This window comes from Varroa destructor, unplaced genomic scaffold (assembly GCF_002443255.2).
Source record: "Varroa destructor unplaced genomic scaffold, Vdes_3.0 BEIS01000007.1, whole genome shotgun sequence".
NCBI lineage: Eukaryota > Metazoa > Arthropoda > Arachnida > Mesostigmata > Varroidae > Varroa > Varroa destructor.
Window position 1 is genome coordinate 25,699,296 of NW_019211460.1, and position 18,675 is coordinate 25,717,970.

Here is an 18,675-nt window from a genome sequence, read left to right on the forward strand (position 1 = left end):
GAAATCATAGCAGATAGAAGCGAAAGAAAAAGGTTAATGAACAATGATATTATGGCACATATTAGAGAACCGAGAGAGTTGCCAGAAAAGATAAAAGCAGACGGAAACACGCTCTCAGGATGTAGGTTGAAGTGAGGATAGATAGTAAAGCTGTTCTATGGGCGAATATTTCTATCAGTATGAGTGGTAACGGTCGTTCTTGCGTATGCATGTTCTATGGGTGCACATGAATGCGCGCAGTTTTATATAAAATGGCGAAACATTACTCTGTTAAGTACTTAGCTTTCGTGAATCTCTACCAGGTTGATTTCCCATGAGTATCTAAGCTTAGTGTGCTCATTCTACATTTACCTAATTCAAAGGTTTTTTTTTTGTTAGCCTGCGATTGTGTATCAGCCCCTCCTTTCTGTATTTTAAATTACGCTAAACCTGAACAGCAAAATTTTACTACAAGCTTCATCCAGTAGAAGCTTACGGTACGATTGGGCCCGCTGAAGCCTTCCGCAGGCTGACGTTGCAGAATATAGCCTTAATGTGAAGTATTATAGAAGCTAGATAAGGATCCACGATGCCTGTACCCATATGAACGATGAGACGTGCAGGACGTGTTGAACGTTGCAATAGTTACAACTGTCGGCACTAACAAGCAACTGCTGTTTCATGCGTAAAAGTGATACACGGTTACGGCCGCTGCTACTACCAAGTGGGATAAGAAACCAAAGTACCGTTTTAATGTAAAAATCCTTTTAGCCTTCAGCGCGAATCGAATCCACGTCATGGGAAAAGCACTCCCCTCACTGCTATACGTCAAAATTATGAAACGTATTCTGCACGAACTGTTAGCAGCTGATTATGCGAGTAAGTAACCATTGGCTATGATTCGAAGTGTATGTAAATAAAAGAGTTAGGTGAGAACGACAGGCGTGGACACTAGGCTTCCTAAAATTTTGACCTACTCAGAAATTGTAAAGGACTGCACTGTGCCTGAACGAATAAGGCAGAAAGAATCTGTTCCATTCCAGTTTTCTGTGCGTATGGCGTCGCAACTCTTGAAACAAACTCAAACACAATATATACAACATCCGAACAGAAAGTACCGTCCTTAAAATGATTAACATTTGCAGGAAGTGTTTTTCCTGCAGACTGACCACAGGGCAGTAAAACATGATAAAACAATTAGTAACCAGAAATGATTTGATTACTGTCAAATAATATAAGGATATTGGTATATATGGACTACGACTTAAAACAGCTTTACTATTGTTTTGTCCTTTGCGCTATCCTTTGCCTTGAGGCTAATGATTTATGATATTAAAGTTTAGGGAACGGAAGTTAAAAGAAATCGTAAGCTAATCCTGTAGGATGAGAGTACTAGGTTATACGTTTCAAGTTTTACGTGCGGTACTACCTTTAGGCATCTCTGTAAATAGTAAGTTCGTATTAAGATAGTTGTCACCTAACTGACCACCGTGCCGTACCGTGCTGTGCCCACCCGTTCTATTGCTTGGCAACGCGCGCACGTTGGTAGAGATTTACTTCACCATGAACACCTTCCAAAAGTATGTACAAGACAAGACAGTGTTGGACTAATGGGTTTAATGTCGAAATTTGTACATACGTTCATCTGCTAGAGAACGATCATTTTCTTAACTTAGTCGATTCCATAAAAGTTGGTGCTTGCAACAAGAATGGTCCGATTACAAATGACCTTTTCCTACAACTAGACTGCGATGTGGGTGAGCCACAATAGCTGAAGGCAAAAGGCCCCTGTCGTTGTTTCGTCGCTGTTTTTTTTCTGAGTATGCGAAGCAAAGCCCACCTGTGTGAATTCGATCCTCATCAGCTCGCAAGCACTAGCCGCGAATGTTACAGTACGGGAATACTGTAGCTGGCGAAAGCTGAAAATGAGTAGAAACCACTCCATCGCTCTTAGTACCACTCGGACGCAGAAGAACACGCGGCACACAAGGTAGAACGCAAACGTAGTTTCCATATATATATAATTCATTTGCTGTGAGTACAATATGAATCGCATTTTGATGAAAAATACACATATACAGATAAGTGAAATAGGGAAGGATCGCAAACACGTCGATAAATATCCGATGGATTTGTCGTGCCTACAACTAGCAAATGTATCCGTTTTCGATGAAAAACTTCTCTGCTTCACGAGACGTGGCAGTTGCGCCTATATTGCGAAAACTATCCATTTATATTCGAAACAAATGTTAAGAAATAAACCGCCGATTTTTAAAAAAACTGGTTTTTTCGACCAGCTAGAATTTCTGTATAGGAGCACAGTGTTATGCATTGTTTTTTGACAATGCTTACTAAAAGTTCATGATTTGTAAAGTGTACATTATAATTCGTTCTATACAAGCAACAAACTATTTTTCTCCTAGGAATAAAAAAACAAAAAATCACGATTTCTAAGCTTGTCGATGTATATCTAAGATAAACGCTAACAGAAAAAAATAATCAAGTGATACGACACTTCTATTTTAGCCGATCAGTAACTTGATTCGTGTGGTCAACACAAAAATTATTTGAGTACGTAGGTAAGAGTTACGCGTTTCGGTTAGTATCATTCAAGAGCTTCAAGTCCGCTACCGCCGTTAGGCATTCCATCAGACGACTGGCTTCTAGCACGAGGCGGACCGTGTGCCCGCGCGCCGATTCGAACGCAAATCATTTGCGTGTTTCTCAAGTCTATTATGCAAACACGCTACCTCTTCGCCACCACCGGCACCAGTTTCTCGTACAATTCACGCCATTGTTCGTATCCATCACTTACTGCTTTGAAAGCCTGCAGTATTCAGCAACCTGCTTGGCCGTTCATACCCAGGGCTGTCTGAAGAAGCGTCGCAGATGTGTGGGAGGTAAATTCCCTTGTGATTCTTCCAAGGTCATTAAGAGGGTCATGTTTTCGCTCATTACTCTTTAGCCGCCATATGGGTATGGAGCACTTCACAACAACAGGTCATAACAATTTTAAATTGCGCGCCAAACATGCCGGTATCTTGAGCGCGCCTAAGACAAAAGGGATCCTTTGTTTTGCAAAAAGTATGCGAGCTACTCAGTAGTCAGTGTAATAGCAGCAAATACAACGTCTAAATCAATATGAAAAAACGCTTATGCAAGGTTTTAGATCCGCGGCAAGCTTATGCAGACGGCGGCATGTAGCCGTGAGCGAGTCAACTTAAATTGGACACCGCATAAGCAAGTTTTAGCTTTGCATCTGTTAAAGGGGTGACATAGTATGCTTACTAGTACACTCTGGGGAGAGAAATTTTTAAGTTTTGAGAACGGCAGAGCCTATCTTGAAAAGTTTGAAGTTGACCATCGAAACTTAAATTCTGTTTTTAGCTCACCTCCAACGCTGCGTTCTATATACATATAGCTAAATTTGCCCTTCTTGTTTTTTTTTTCTGGTAAATGACATAACTTAGTTAGTAAGCTATTTTACAAGGAAAAAACTTTAAATAACAGGCCGTTTTTCGCTCATGTTGCGTACGAGGCCAAAGTATAAGGCGGCTGTGCATGTAGCACATAAACAAACCTCTACCCTTAGTGACCCTTAACATCCATATTTTGATACTTGATATTTTCATAGTTCCCTAACCCGTTTAAATATTCTAATCCTCAACGATCCATTCATACAAATTCCATATTTGCGTGCAAGATGCTTATATGTATGCATATACATATATGTAAGGTGGAACATTTAATATCGAACGAACTTTGGTGGGCTGCTGATCGTGACGGGTATACGTTCACTTGCTATTCTTAATACAAAATGGAAAGGTCACCATAGCAATAAATAGTAAAGAGTTTTCCGAATTTAAGAGAAGATCAGTTATTATCGAATGAGTTTATGCGAGATAAACTCTCGCCGAGACTAGAAACTTTTTCTTTTAGCCGCAATAGACTATCTACGTTATAGTCAGTTTTCATGCGGCCTCTGAAAAATTCGAGAGCGATTTTTAGAAGGCAAAGCGGAAAATCGATATATTATAAGCCTGAGGAACTTAATCAGGCTAAAAAAACATTTATTTACTCGGATTTTTCATTTAAAAATTAATAACCATTTGAAGAGTAGAATATCAACTGTCGATTAGGTTGTCGAGATAAGACCCAATGGTTAGTTTTTTTACGACTTTCTGCGCCTTTTGCACCCCTTGAATTTTCTAGTCGTTTCCAGCCCTTGCATTTTTGAGACATTTGGCTTGCTATCAACTGAGAATTTCGTTCTGTCGGCATTCTCTATACATAGAGAATTCAAACGACATTTTAGCAAGGTAACACCTACCAGTATTGTTAGACGCAAATGATTTCAAAAATTATTTGCGGAATAGAAAAGGCATTGAAAATAACTAGTGAGGGATCTTGAAGTAAATATGTAATTCCAGTGAATGCTGGTTATTTTAAGTAAACATGACCGTGAGGAAGGACATTTCTTGCACATGCAAAACATTTCGTGAAAAGACGTATATTTACTTAAATACACTCATAGAAACAATACATGAAAAAACATCCAAATTTAGATACACAATGCAGGGATAAATGATGACTAGTCTGTACCCTACCAGGAACAAAATGGGCTTAATGTACGCCCTTCACAATCTTTTCTCACATACATGAAGCAAAAACGTTACAACAATGACACAACCGAAAAGGTTACGAAAGGGGTAGACAGACTTTGTAGCAAATAATTTAAGGGTGGCAGAAGTATTTTACGAACAAAATATGGACCGCCGTCCCTACTGCTGCACTTGATATCGTCACTCAAAAAGCTAACTCGTAACGACTCGGTGATGCAATAGCAACTTTTCTTCTGAGCCAAAGGTAGGTCGTTCGGCCGCGCGTAAGTAAGCGCCACGTTTAAATGATCTAAATTGGCTAAAATATTCCCGAGTTTATCTCTCTAGATAACTGTGGAGACTGGGTGAACCTGCTGACGCTCCTCAGGCGCGTTGACTAAACCTGGGCAAAGTACAGGGTGAAAGAACCCTCACAGTATAGATTCCGCACCGAAACTGATTTTGAAGACAGGAGCTGCAAGCAAACGAAAAGAAGCAGCAGGGGGGATGGAAATCCCCGAGCCCACTATGTGGTTTATCTAGCGGAAACAAACTTGCCGGCGACGCGAAGCAGTTGGACCTTTCTGTAGTCGCGATGCCACGGTAGTAGTACTCATAGAGAACGCCTGTCTCTTCTAAGGAAAAACCAAGGCGTAAAACGAAAGCTTCAGGACGACTTGAAACTTTCGTAGGGAGTTTTTCAAGGTGACAACTTCATGGAGTCAAGTTAAGTCGAGACAATAATTTACGATTTGGAGGTGTATGCCTTTCCCTATAATACAGTATAGTTTGGGACGAGCGACCTTTTCGTTTGGCGTATTCCAATTCAACTGTTTGAGAGTCCGGTCCATACACTGATGGTGCCTTTCTTTTTACTTACTAAATTATACGGTTAGACGGATACCGTTGCAACGCAACGGCCAACATGTAGTTGTCGTTTAAATCCGCCCAAGTCTGCTCGTTAATCAAATCGTAATCCACTCTATGAGCAAATTACGTCAATGTGAACTAGTAGTTAATACCTAAACGTAAGTTGCGATCAAAGTAGGTTTCATACAGAGCCCTTTAGATTTACCCTAATAAACATTATTGAAAGAATCCTGTTTTTAAGTTTATATGAAACCGTCTAGCATCAATCCCTTATCACAGACTTTTCCTGCTCATGACGGCATTGCCTAAATAGTCTAAACTGTTGTATGTTCAGCCAGGGCTCTCTGGCTGAGGTTATCTACAAAGATTCGCTACATCGTATGTGTCTGTAGCGGAGTAATAGAAGAAAGAATAGGGTGCTCGATATTACATACAACTATAAATCATTCTCAAAATAATGACACTCTTGACCTCCAGTATGTAGGTAAACATAGATATTGCCCATACGATGAGGTGGGTTTATTATATTTTTCAATGTATGCGTTGTACATTAGCTATTTTGTGGCTACTTAGTATTACGGGTACCTTCATCCCGATTGTGCTGTATAATGAAATCCACCGCCTGATTGAAGTCATCTACAGCAGCCGTAGGCCGCTTCCGCGACTTGCGTTCGTCGCCGGCCAAGTATTTACCTGTCTTTACCAAAATCGCGTTTATTCCTGCATCCATTGCCCCTTGAATATCGTCCATAATATCCTACAGAGCAAAAAGTAAAAAGAACAACGCTACTAAACATGGCTTTATTTACAAGTATGTATAATCATCCAGTAAACGAAGCGATCTAACCGAAGCGATTGTAATTGGTGTATCCATGTTAAGCACAATCTGCTGAAGGTACTTATAAATAGCCATTCACATGTAATGGTAAACAGCGGATCTGGAGAAGAAATTGTTAATGTACAGAACATTATAATTAAAAAAAAAAACTAGCTTACATCGCCAATCATGACTGCTTCGCTAGGATTTTCTGCCATGCCTTGTAGCGCTTGTCGGAAGAACAATTCATTAGGCTTTCCGACTATTTCGGCCTGGATTCCGGTGGCATATTCTAACCCCGCAACGAATGGACCTGGTCCCAGCGCCAATCCACCATCAGCTCGATAGTACCGACCTTTGTGAATCGCGATTAGCTGACCACCGTTTAGGAGGATCTGAAAAGCCTTCATTTCCGTAAAATTCGTGGAGGACGTCATTGGAGCTTTTGTAAGAGCACATTGTCTATGTAGTTTATACTACGCTATCTTGTTTGCAAAAGGAAGTGATTAGATAATTAAAGCTAAAGCACAACAACAAACAACGCTTAGTCCTGTTGTTAACAAAATAGTGTTATTAGTCATCCTTTACAATCCATAAGGGTAACGTTGGTTACTTTATCTTTAAACAGTTGGAGTCAATTTGTCGGGTTCATTTTTCTACTGCAGCACCCGACAACATAGTAAGCCGGAAAAGTCAGCGATGACAAAAGCGTATTGGTTTATTAACCGTAGAGATAGTTGTATACATACCACAAGAGGCTTTTAGACATATTTTACCTCATTGAGTTTGTCGTAGGTAAATTTTTCCGGAGCAAGTCCAACCAGAACGGCGTTTACGTTTGATTGTCCATCCAGCTCCTTAAAGTCCTCCATTGCGTCGTCGTGAACGAGAAGATACGGTCGAAGTTGATGTTTCCTACATCGCGCCCATTTAGGTTGAGTAAAAATGCCGATACGTGCATACATAAATAATCCATCTCATGTATATATATTAATGAACTAAACAGGATGCGAAATTAACATAATAGTTGGACAGTATCTGTACACATAACATTTTTAATATTTGAATCAATGAAGTAAAATAGGCAAAGCAAGTTAGCAAACAGTTCGAAACCCATTTTTTCATATTTAACTTTTAAGATGTGCAATCTGAACCAATGTGTGCCTGTGAGCAATGAGCGTAATATCAGACGCAAGTCCTATTTGTGCGACACTGTCATAGGCTCCATACTATCAAATAATAAGGGTGCCCTATCTATGAGCGCGTTTCACGTACATATTTGGATACAATTAATTACTATAAAATTTAATTAAGGACGAGAAGTAAACAGTAGAAGACGAGCTGCTGGTAGTATAGAATGTAATTCGTTCAGCATCACATAATTTCAATCACTTAAGTCAAAACATAAACATTAAAAGTGCGACCAAAGTAATCTTTCAGCAGTACACAGCATCTATCAGGCAACCTCTCCATAAACCAGAAAAGCAGTCACATAGCCCATCACGTAATGAATGTAAACATGTATTTTATTTACATGAAACGAGTGCGTAGGTCGCTTAGTGTATAACAGATTGCCATTGCATGCTCGCTTACGCCCAGCTTCTCCCTTTCTTTCAATGGTACGTTATTTTGTTGAGGGCAAACGCGCAATTCTAGTTGTTTCAGGTAATACGCTGTAAAACAACTTTCACTTGTTCTCAATCCGGCACAGTAGGCCGAAACTTTGAAATAGAACTGTAAGCAGTCTCCTCTCTGTCTATACATGCGTAATAAACATTCCCACTCCACTTCAGAATGAAAAAAACCATAATACGCAACAAATGTTTTGGCTCTCATCTACAAACCTGTTTGTAGGAGTAAATGCAGCCTGCCTTCGATGCCTTTTGAGCTAAACTTATCCACGTTTCAAATAAACGCTAATGTCATTTCTACTTAACCTGACACGTTAATAACCCAACTGTTTGCGACAGGGCAAAGCAAACGATATCACTGATAAACAGGACTATCGGGGCTGACAAGTGCGTTTTAGTTTGTCAAGGTTAAAGCTACTTGCTATCCCAACCCTGCTAGAACGGAAAATATTATCAACTAATTCATGTATTAATAACACTATTGCATTTAATGTTACCTTAATCATTTGAAATTTTATGGCTTGTTCTATTATTGATTTCAGGGAGTCGAAGTCGAAACCTTTCGATTAGAGGGACATCTTCAAATGAGCAGTCGGAAGCGGCCTTACCATAGTCCTTTACAGCGATTCTCCCAGTTCCTTGCAGACTCCTTCCGTCCCGTCCGGTCCATTATATGTTATGTAGAAACAATAACAGCTGCCATTCAGCAGATCGGTGATGTCACTTTGTACTAGTTGAGCTAATTTATTAAACATATCTCTATGTCTTGAACCCGTAGCTCAGGCTGCCCATGCTTAGTTATCTTAATACCTATATACAATTCCTTCTTGATATCTTAATAAAGTGAAACTTCGGCGCAACTTAGATCACTCCTAGTGATCGGAATAGTTCCATCATGAGGCTCGCTGCGCGGAAAAATGATGCTGGTCATTCATAAGTTAGTCGTCGATGGCATCTATCAAATGCCTTCTCACAGTTCCTAGTCTACCCTTATAAACAGATACGAAGGAAGCTTGCTCAGAACGGCGGTCCCCATTCGGACTTCTTGTTTGTGCCGTCATCTTTGACGTTACCGAGTTTACCTACCGATGGTTAGAAAGATACGTAATAAATTAAATCAGCCCCTAGCGTCATAGGAGCGCTAAATCACATATAATAAGATACGTTAGACGGCGTGATTAGCTCATTGGAAAAGTGCTACTAGTTTCAGCTACGCTTTCATTACTTAGTTTACATTACAGGTGTAAAGTGTACGAGCTGATAACAATCGAAATTGTCCTAAAGTGAAACGGTTTCTTACGTAAACAGAGGCGGCAGACTTGCTGGGTTACGTTCATTCGTTGCACTCACCTAACATAGTTTCTAGCTGCGATTAGCGATGAGAATATTTCGTTACGATCGATGTCGAATCCCAGTGATAGGAGACGTGAATGAAGCTTTGTTGATGATTCTTTTGTCGTGTTTGTTACGAACCGCACTTTTACACCAGCATCTCGAAGCCTTCGTTAACACACAAAGAAGGTAACACATCAATCAAAAGCGTCATTCGGGCCCAGGTAGGAATTTCATTGAAGCACCCACGGATCCGTATCGACACTCCACGATATACGACCCATACATGAAAATCTATCCAAAAGTCCGCATGCTTAACGAGCAACTACCACCCTAATAAAATTTTTTGACTAGTAAAGTAGATAGTTATATAATAAAAACAAACACAGTCAGCTATTGCGAGTGATTAGCAATTTCCGAATGTATCAGATTCTGACCTGACCCTGCTTGTAGGAATGTCTGAAAAACCCGCTAGTCGTCGTAATTCAATTCGTAACCCATAGTTGAGGTGTATTAATGTTAGGAAACGCTAAAAGATTTTATCATTATTGTAATTCCATATAAATTCTATTCAAAGTCGCTGAACGTTAATAAAAGATATTACCTTAGCACAATAGCCACATGAGATGAGCATGCATATTTCGAAAATCAAAGTACCAAAGTAAATTTAGGAACATTATAAAGTGATTTCAATGTATTACAAGCGTTTGGATAGAACAAAAGAGTAACTAGTCTTTGTCAGGACCCTTTCCAGAATAAAACAATGGGAACTTTGAACGAGCAGCAAGCTTTTCGATTACAATGTTCCGAACACATTTGCAAGCAGAGCGAGAGCATTTTTCTGTTCACTAACTGCAGTGGAGCCTTTCTTGGATGGACACGGATCCAGTCGAGTTATCAGCCATAAGCGCAATACCGTTTGAGAGCTCCTGGTGCGTCACGTGTAACATTGTCTCCAACGTGCAATGTCCCGCTGAGGTCGACCAACGCCACGCGGATCATCTTAAGTCAAAATATAGCAGCACAATACAGCAATCAGGGCCCACTAAGAGCGGATTTCAGATCTTCATCGAAAGACCTTGTCCTTTAACGACCCACCTGAACTGCGAAAGCCATCCGCCTGAAACACAACAGATAATCTTGTTGGAATTACTGACTCTCAGCTGAAGACTAAACTTTAATTTGGACTTTCTACTAACCCTTCTAATGCCCCCGCAGCAGTCGTCAGTTTTAAATACCTGCAGAACGTTACATTATTAGACACGTTCAAAAACGCAGCACTCGTTTATCTAGCAGTTGACCGATAAACAACTGATGAATTAAGGACAATAAAGCAGAATGATTAGTTAAAACTACGAAAGACGATTCGGAATAACTTAAGAACTTAAATTTCATCGCTTCTACATAATCTTTTTCGCAATAACCAATTCTTAAGAAAAGAGGCTACTGGATCCAAGAACGAAAGTAACAGAACGAAAACCAATCAGTGTAAGTAAGGACCTTATTTAGTGGGTTCTTTTCTCAGTCATTTTTGTGTTCCGCATACGATTATGATGATTCGTGTTCATTCCATCTAATTCCTAATCAATTTTGTAGATCTCTCAAATAGGAATAATAGAAAAAAATGAAGCTATTACCTGATAGGCGTAATGTAGCATTTGAGTATAGTTTATGAACTGAGATCGGAACCTCTGTATTTTTTGTTTGGTAGATCAAAGAGGGCATTGAACCTTTAAACCGGGGTTTTAGGCAAGCTTTTTGTTCTATACGTTTGTAAGGAGTTAATATAAGAACTGCATTGAGTGAATATTGGCCACTATAGACAAGTCATATAGCTGATAACCGCTTCTATATCATTTAAAAAAAACCTTGTTAACTCCTTTTTCATTCGTGGGCTCAATAGGTGAAGATCAACCTAGTTTTAGCAAACTAAAATACAATCCAAGATTTTTCATTCTTTACAAAATTTTAGTAACTTAAATACATGCAAGATCAAGCCATGTACAACATCAGCAGAGTCATATTTCATTGTTTATGCCTTAATTTTTCTGAGAAGTTAGATAGAATGAGTCATTCTAGACAAACAAATAGATGGATTAACATCGATAGACATACAGCCTATCTATTATATATTGTTCACAACTTACTCGCATAGCTAGTATCTTAGTAAGTTGTGAACAAATAGTTTCATATTAAACATGATAATAATTTTAATAGATAAGGAGTTTTCTTATATGGTGCCCTGCAAGAGTCTTGCCCTGAAACGAATTTTCATTCTAGACTACTACCGATTTCCTCCTTTGCAAAAAAACAAATGTATATAATTCTGAAATGTACAGTCCCTCTAATACTCCTGAGAAACGTCAAACGGTTATAAAAAAATGTGTCCTCATAGTGGAAACAAAACTATCTGATCACTTCTGTTTGCTGTTCTCTGCGAGTGAACGTCGATATGTTATAAATGGAGCCCTTATTCATGTATTCAGATGTGTCAGAGATGTTAATATCATTGTAACAGCCATTTTGAATTTTAACAACAGAATTCGGGCTACTACTAGTGCAGTATAATCCTGTTTCTCGTTCGTTTATTATGAAAAATCCTGAATTCTATATGAGTCTTATTACATGTTTCATTCTATCAAAACAAACACTTTGCTGTATAAAAGAACAAATTGAAACTGTCAAATATGTACAGTGTAAATTTATTCGGCGCGTGGCATACAAAGCCATTTCAATATGGAAAATTATAACCCTTTCATCAGTCTCAGCACGGAATAGCAATGCGGATAGGCATAGGCTTAATCGTATCCGAAAATCTAAAAGTGTCTTCAGGTATTACTATAATTTAGGTCTAAATAAATTCAACTATGGACCGGCAGTCAAGTTGTTACGCAAGAAAATATGCAGGTCAATCAGTAAGCGAAGTTAAATTAAAAAAGATTATTAGGTATTCAATAGAAACTTATATATTATAATTGTCTATACACAAACATCTACAAAATAAAGGTGATTTACATACAAAGGACATACTTTAACACACGTTTATTATTATTGAGAAACCATTGCGATATTAGTACGCCTGAGCGTTGTTGTAACCGTTGTTTTGATGTAAATTTTTCCATTCTATATATATATATATATATATACTTGCGATAATCTGAACTTTCGAAGGAGAGCACAAGACGCCGATCGCTTTTTATATGCAAATGCTAGCAAGAGAAGCTTGAATAGATTGCCTATGAAATCATTTCGCTAGTATTTTATTTTCCAAAGACTATAAATCGTAATAGTGCTTGGCCTATGTACAGTCGCGTATATGGACTGAAAATTTATTTCGTAGAAGGGAGTTCACAACACTAAAAGGCAGAATATTCGTACGTGTTGTAATAAAAGCAAAAAATCGTCAGAAATTCGTTTGACTGTTGCTATGCTTAACTGGCAATAGACTTTCATAAGCAGAGCTTTGCATTTATTGCGTGAACGCACACTGCGAAAACTTTCGTTTCAGGACTGCAAATAGCAACAGCTTAGAGTAAGAGTTGATGAACGAATGCTCTTAAATTTACTCATTTTCTGTGTTAGCAGCAGACGATGCATTAAGTATATAATTTTAAATGAATATCTTTCTCTGCTAGTCAGGTATTAGAGGATAAAATGCAATTAGCTGTTGTAGAATACTATCACCACATTTGACGCGTAAGAGATCTTTAGCAACATAGTTTTCACATCTTAGCGCCTAGTAAGTTCCTCTCTACCCATTCACTCTCTACCTACGAAGTGTCACTGGCAGATGTTTGCACCTAGCCCGTTTCTAGGTGTTGTAACGAACTGTGTTGAAGATTCAGTTGCAAAACATAAAGAAAAGAAAAAAACTAGCGTCCATAAAGAAAGGCAATGTTCAGATTGATCAATGGTATGAACAGGGTAAGTCTAGAAGCAAAAAAATAGAATCCACTTCAAAAAGAACTAGAGTCAATGATGAGTAAAAGGTAATGCGCTAGTTAGCGGGACTAGATAGAACAGAACATTTCGTATTAATAACGCATCGAACGTCAAGCGTTAACGAAACGTTATTATATGATTGGTTGTCCGCTAATCGCTTACTCATAATGAGTTTTACCCAGTTCGCTTAGCCGGATTTTATGTAAACTTAACCCTTGGAATGGGTATTAAGCATCCACTAGCTTGTTGCACTATTACCAGCTGGAAACGGGTCACGTAAACAGCAAGGTCACACAAGTTTATATTTAAATATATTAAACACTGTACACTGTATAATTAGGAGTATACATTTGGCATTACAATCTCTATATACCGGTAGAAAGCACGGCTGCCAATGACGTATTTTTAATTTACAGCTGATATTTTGAAGGAATCGGAGCAGTTCGACTTATTCCGTGCCTCCGAGGGACTTGCGAATGCTGAAGGAATGCTAAACACTGTCGCAGAGAAGAAATCAGCGCGACTTTTACGCGAAAATACATCGTACGAGCAAATTGTTTTATTCATTACTTTTATGCTATGTTCTAACGTTTGATATAAGCTCGCGTGATACCTAGCAGTGTTTAGAGTACAAACAAATGTGGACGACTCATCTACACTAGTTGTCTCGACGGGCTACCCTATCCATTACACAGTTGGTCCTTCGTACGTCAGATCAAGCAGCGCCCCAGACACCCAAAAAAGTCTTCACATCGCCGTATTCTGTGTTGGTCCGATACGACGTGAGCTATCGGCGCCGTTCTAGCATCTGCGGTATCTAGTTGCCGCTATAGATTTTGAAAATTCCGGATGTTTTGCCACGGTGCTATTGTCTGGTATTATGGTGCTATTAGTGGTACTCGCAACGGCTGTTATAACATTGGAACTAAGGCAATTGCGTACCTATCATACTCGATAGTAACTTGTTTACATCCTAGGAGGGAACTCAACACAGATAATAGCGCTGTTGGACTTGCCACGAAAACACAGTTAGCATCGAGTGCATTTGCGTTGCACCGAAAATTCGCAGTACCTCAAATCACTGCTATCCGCAAAAAACACCATAGTCCATTTGGGAGCTCACAGGTGTTCGCCATTGACACAACGACCAAGGGCTGGTGTAACGTTCTTCCCAGATCGATTGCTAATGGGTCGCGTATTCGTAGCCATATTAATTGTTCACGTTTGCTGTTTAACGGTGGTCAGAGTGAACAAAACACCAGCGATTATGGTTTTGTGCGTTTGCCAATAGCAAGGAGGGTGAATCTATTTAGAAGTTGCAGTGCATCCTTCTACGAAAACGTTAACAAATATCTTCTAGTCTTTTCTAGAGCCCATTCAATATTGCAACGACAATGTTGTGCACAATCGACTAGTTCATCAGTGAAAGTTCAACTGTCCACGGTGGGGTCCCAAAGTTCAAAGGAGAGCCCCGCTCAGGGCTCTAAGACAGACCTACCAGCATTGGATAACGAGGACGTGACTGACGAAATGAGCTCACAGGTACAGTTTTTTCTTTCTTGTTAATTTTATGCAAGGGAATATTTTTGTACCCACTCTACGAAATATTCACTACTGAAGCTTAAATAACTTTAAATGTATGTTGGAAACATGTGTTATTCCTCGAGCCATTCCTATTTGAGCAAACTATCATGATACTCTACTCTAGCTGCCCAACTGACAAGGATGATCGTTCATCTTCCTTTTGCATTTATATCATTCAGCATACTACTGGTCACAGACCTTTCATAGACAGATATGAACCCATAAACGGATTACCAAGACATCCACTAACGCGATAAAACAGACGTTAATTAAATCAAGTTTAGCCACATTCAATTACTTTTAATACTTGAACTATCTAAAAATACACGTAGCTGTGTCGTGTCCTAAACAATGTTTCTCTACAAGATCCGGTTTAAATTAAGGACATGTTACGCACGACACGTACACGCTCATCTAAACAATTATGCTTAGTAGATGCGCAGGTGGTCTTATTGAAGCGCTGAATTTAGGTCACTTCAGTTATTACCGTAGGTTTATTTTTCGCACAGATAAGATAGATAGGTGTTGAAGATACTTATTGAGTTTGCTTTGATTGTGAAGCGTTGTATCCGATAAAGATCAATTGTTTGTTGATTAAAAGCTAAGCCAGCCAGCCTATAGTAGAAATCTTATACATTTTTACAAACTGCGATCCATGTTGGATAAGAGTCGAACCTAGGAGTTGGGCATTGCCAAAGGGCCTATCAAGGACAAACAGTGACAGCGTTTTCAGTCAAATCTTCTCTCACTAGAACAATACCTTTTTGTTCCATTCTAGTTGGCGTCAACTGCGGCCCAGCGATTTCACATCGGGATTAAATACGATTTCAGAGACACAAAAGCATGTCGAAATCATCGTGGCTTTATGCTTTTTCATTTTACATAACCACTGAGAATCATCTTGAGCCGAATGAAGTCATTGAATGCACATTTATTCTAAATTCGTCCGAGTATCCCTGAGTTAGTTTTAAGCTTCCTCGTAACAAACGCTTTGAAAGAATATCGCTATATCGACAATTTAAAAAACTGATATTAAACATGACGATTGGGTTGACGCATGTTGTAAAAACGGTCACACAACTTCATACATAATCAACAACTGGATGTAGAAATGATCATTGAAAGCTCTTGTTTTCGGCAACTTGCCTATCATATATGCGATATACTGCTAACTATTATGATTATTTTGTACCATGATGTACGTTATTTTAATATAAATTCTAGTAATTTCTTACAAAGTTTTGTTAATAAAAATCCACCTGCCCACCATTCAGCTACGGCTCACTCGCCACCAGGCGTCGTTCTTACGACGTCTTACTTCTGACGTTTTGTTCTGGGCAAAGAACGTGGTCTCCTCGGTTTCTGCACAGCCATTGGGGGTCGTGTTTATCGTGAATGACGTACTGGGCGCACTGCCATTCTGGACAAAGCTTCGTTAGGGGTCGTCAATTTAATTGCGATTTAGGTGGTGCGCTCAATGCATATACGCTAACTAGATTCTTTCATCGAAATTAAATTTAGCATATGAGGAACTATTTTGCCTATTTTTTTCCCAGTGTAGTGTTTCGCTTGATCTAAAAGGCAACGATTACAACCTAAGTTTTGTTTTGTTAGAACTTTTTATCACAAACTTCTTAAGTGCAACTAGTGAAAATAGACGATCTGTGGTTCGCCTGAAGTCTGAAGCTTGGCGATGATTAAAAACTTGTATTAGAAATGTCCCTGATGTAACACCAAGTTGACTCCACCACGGAGTACACTATAGCGTCATTTTACCCAGGCTGTGGAAAATGAGATATATTAATGCGCAGAAGTTCCCCATTAGTTCCAATGGGAGCAATCGCTATTTTTTGTTGAGACGAATTGTTCGACCGTTATTATAGCGGCAGCCGTAATGTTTTTCGTGGGCAGGGTAAAATCTCAACGGTATACGCGTGGCGTTTGTCTAAAAACTTTTGCAAAAAACTTGAGTTTTTGTGCGAAAGCAAGCCAGAACCGTACGAATTAGCAATGGCATGTTTGACGCTTGGAGAATATTTTTTGCAGATCCTTATCCCATGATAGACCAAGCTGTAGTTGAAGAATGGAATTACTTCCAAAATATCTCGTTTTCCAATTTAGATTAGGCGGTACATTAGGCATCTGATTTAGTCGGACTAGGTAAAAAGTGGTCCTAAAGTTTGTATTATATTTTCTTATTAGGCACCGGAAGATTTCAAAAAAGTGTCGCAAGATGAATGGCGTAAACGTTTGGACAGAGAAACGTTTAAAGTGTGTCGTCTCAAAGGCACAGAAATGCCTGGATCGGGTAAGTTCGTTCTTCCGTATTACTCCATACCTCCATACTAGAAAAAGACCGTTAAGTTTCACACGTTGTCCTAGCAGTTGTTTATTGTAGTTAAAGTAAACATGTTGTCTTGAAAGCCTGTTAAGGGTTTTACTCAAACATTGAAAGTAGCAAAATCGACAAATTTTCATTTGATCTAAAAAAAAATTAGCAAAAAACACATCTACAGATTATGAAAAAAGATTGATTTCCTCATTCAATGCCACATGTACTTTATCCATGTATTACCCGCCATAATATGTATTTATTTGAATAGGTGGTGGTGTAGGGGTAAAATGTTTGATATTGTACATGCAATGAATAATGAATTCCATAATAGTCCTTTAAAAAATCATCATCGTAAAAACTTCAGTTTGGTCTCATTTAATTGGCCAGCTAATCAATTTATATCAAATGACAACGAACGAAGCTTTGCCAAATTTCATGAGAATTCATCATGGACAGCTTCAGTGACCGACCGAAAACTTTTTGCCTGTGAATATTGTTTTAATGCCTGCGAGATCAGCGATGTAATCAAGTTGACGTGCAATCTTTGACTTGGACACTCAAATATATAGTTTAATTGAGGGGGTTAATAGGGTTAGAGAATTGGTTGACAAATTGCGATGGCAATATTTATACAATTCTCTATAATTTTCAGGCAAATATTTGAGGCATAGCGAAAAGGGGACATACGTCTGTATTTGCTGTCGCGCCAATCTCTTCCGGTCTGAGGACAAATTTAATCACTGCGGATGGCCTAGCTTCAGACAGGTTTGTACTATGGGAATCATCTACATTGTACTTTGCTGCCATATGCGTGTTGGCATGCCGTGCGGTCGTTCAGTTAGGTTATTACGAAGGGTGTTTTTGTTTATTGTAGGCAATGGGCACAAAACAGAATGGTTCCGAAGAGACCACAAACGTGAAGCGTGAGTACGATGGCACCCATGGAATGGTCCGCACCGAAGTGCTGTGCAAAAAATGTAATAGCCACCTAGGCCACGTGTTCGACGACGGACCGGAACCGTTTAGCAGGAGATTCTGCATAAATTCCGTATCGTTGGACTTCGTCAAAGACCCTTAACCTTAGCACTTTATTATAGCATTCTATAAAAGTCAAAATAGGATAACTTATCGATACCATCAAATATCTGCGGAAACGGATATATTGGTATGTGTAGAAACACAAAAATACGTCGAATCCACATGAATGTGCACCATGGTTCCATCCACATGAAAGCAGACATGTACGGCTGTAGGCCTTAACTAGTTTTTTTTTTCTATTTCTTCTCAAACGTCTAACTGGTTGTTATAGCCTACGACTACGTCTGTGTGACATGTGCATTTGCATAAGCCTTTTGTGAGTTCAGCTGCTATACTATCATCGTGTGAAGATGAGTGACAGCTACCTGTGCACCTTCAATGTATCGTGATTAGCAATTCGGTGACTATTCGGTCTACTGTATTATTGACAATCTGTTGGACAGAAAAACAACGAAGAGTAGAAAAATGAAAAGCATGGCTAGGTTATTAACGCTAGATGATTAACTAATAAACTATTGTTACTACCTGTTGTTGAATTAATTAAGA

The 18,675-nt window shown here is 39.0% G+C and overlaps 2 protein-coding genes across 7 annotated transcripts; one reads left to right on the top strand and one right to left on the bottom strand.

Moving 5' to 3' along the window:
- Positions 1–5,922: 5,922 nt before the first annotated feature.
- On the bottom strand, positions 5,923–13,683 carry LOC111254221 (haloacid dehalogenase-like hydrolase domain-containing protein 2). 6 transcript variants are annotated; one of them, XM_022814839.2, is made up of 6 exons: positions 13,546–13,683; positions 10,147–10,350; positions 9,249–9,398; positions 7,044–7,182; positions 6,447–6,671; positions 5,923–6,207 (listed from the first exon to the last, which is right to left on the bottom strand). In XM_022814839.2, exons 2-6 carry the CDS (start codon positions 10,230–10,232, stop codon positions 6,016–6,018), a joined length of 792 nt encoding a protein of 263 aa, XP_022670574.1. In that variant the 5' UTR covers positions 10,233–10,350; positions 13,546–13,683; the 3' UTR covers positions 5,923–6,015. The 6 variants fall into 6 exon arrangements, with proteins under 6 accessions (XP_022670574.1, XP_022670575.1, XP_022670573.1 ...); XM_022814840.2 differs by having other exon boundaries at positions 13,533–13,602; XM_022814838.2 differs by having other exon boundaries at positions 13,431–13,571.
- A 338-nt stretch (positions 13,684–14,021) lies between these two features.
- LOC111254220 (uncharacterized) lies at positions 14,022–18,653 on the top strand. The gene is made up of 4 exons (XM_022814835.2): positions 14,022–14,714; positions 16,959–17,064; positions 17,744–17,856; positions 17,966–18,653. Exons 1-4 carry the CDS (start codon positions 14,022–14,024, stop codon positions 18,167–18,169), a joined length of 1,116 nt encoding a protein of 371 aa, XP_022670570.1. The 3' UTR covers positions 18,170–18,653.
- Positions 18,654–18,675: the final 22 nt, after the last annotated feature.

Excerpts from the sequence above, each read along its gene's own strand:
- LOC111254220 (XM_022814835.2), top strand. The coding sequence starts at position 14,022 with ATGTTTTGCCACGGTGCTATTGTCTGGTATTATGGTGCTATTAGTGGT. Across the intron at positions 17,065-17,743 it reads CACAGAAATGCCTGGATCGG|GCAAATATTTGAGGCATAGC; the intron begins GTAAGTTCGTTC and ends TATAATTTTCAG. Across the intron at positions 17,857-17,965 it reads GATGGCCTAGCTTCAGACAG|GCAATGGGCACAAAACAGAA; the intron begins GTTTGTACTATG and ends TGTTTATTGTAG.
- LOC111254221 (XM_022814839.2), bottom strand. The coding sequence starts at position 10,232 with ATGATCCGCGTGGCGTTGGTCGACCTCAGCGGGACATTGCACGTTGGA. Across the intron at positions 7,183-9,248 it reads GCAGCTAGAAACTATGTTAG|GAAACATCAACTTCGACCGT; the intron begins GTGAGTGCAACG and ends GGCGCGATGTAG. Across the intron at positions 6,672-7,043 it reads CCTACGACAAACTCAATGAG|GCTTTTCAGATCCTCCTAAA; the intron begins GTAAAATATGTC and ends ACGGAAATGAAG.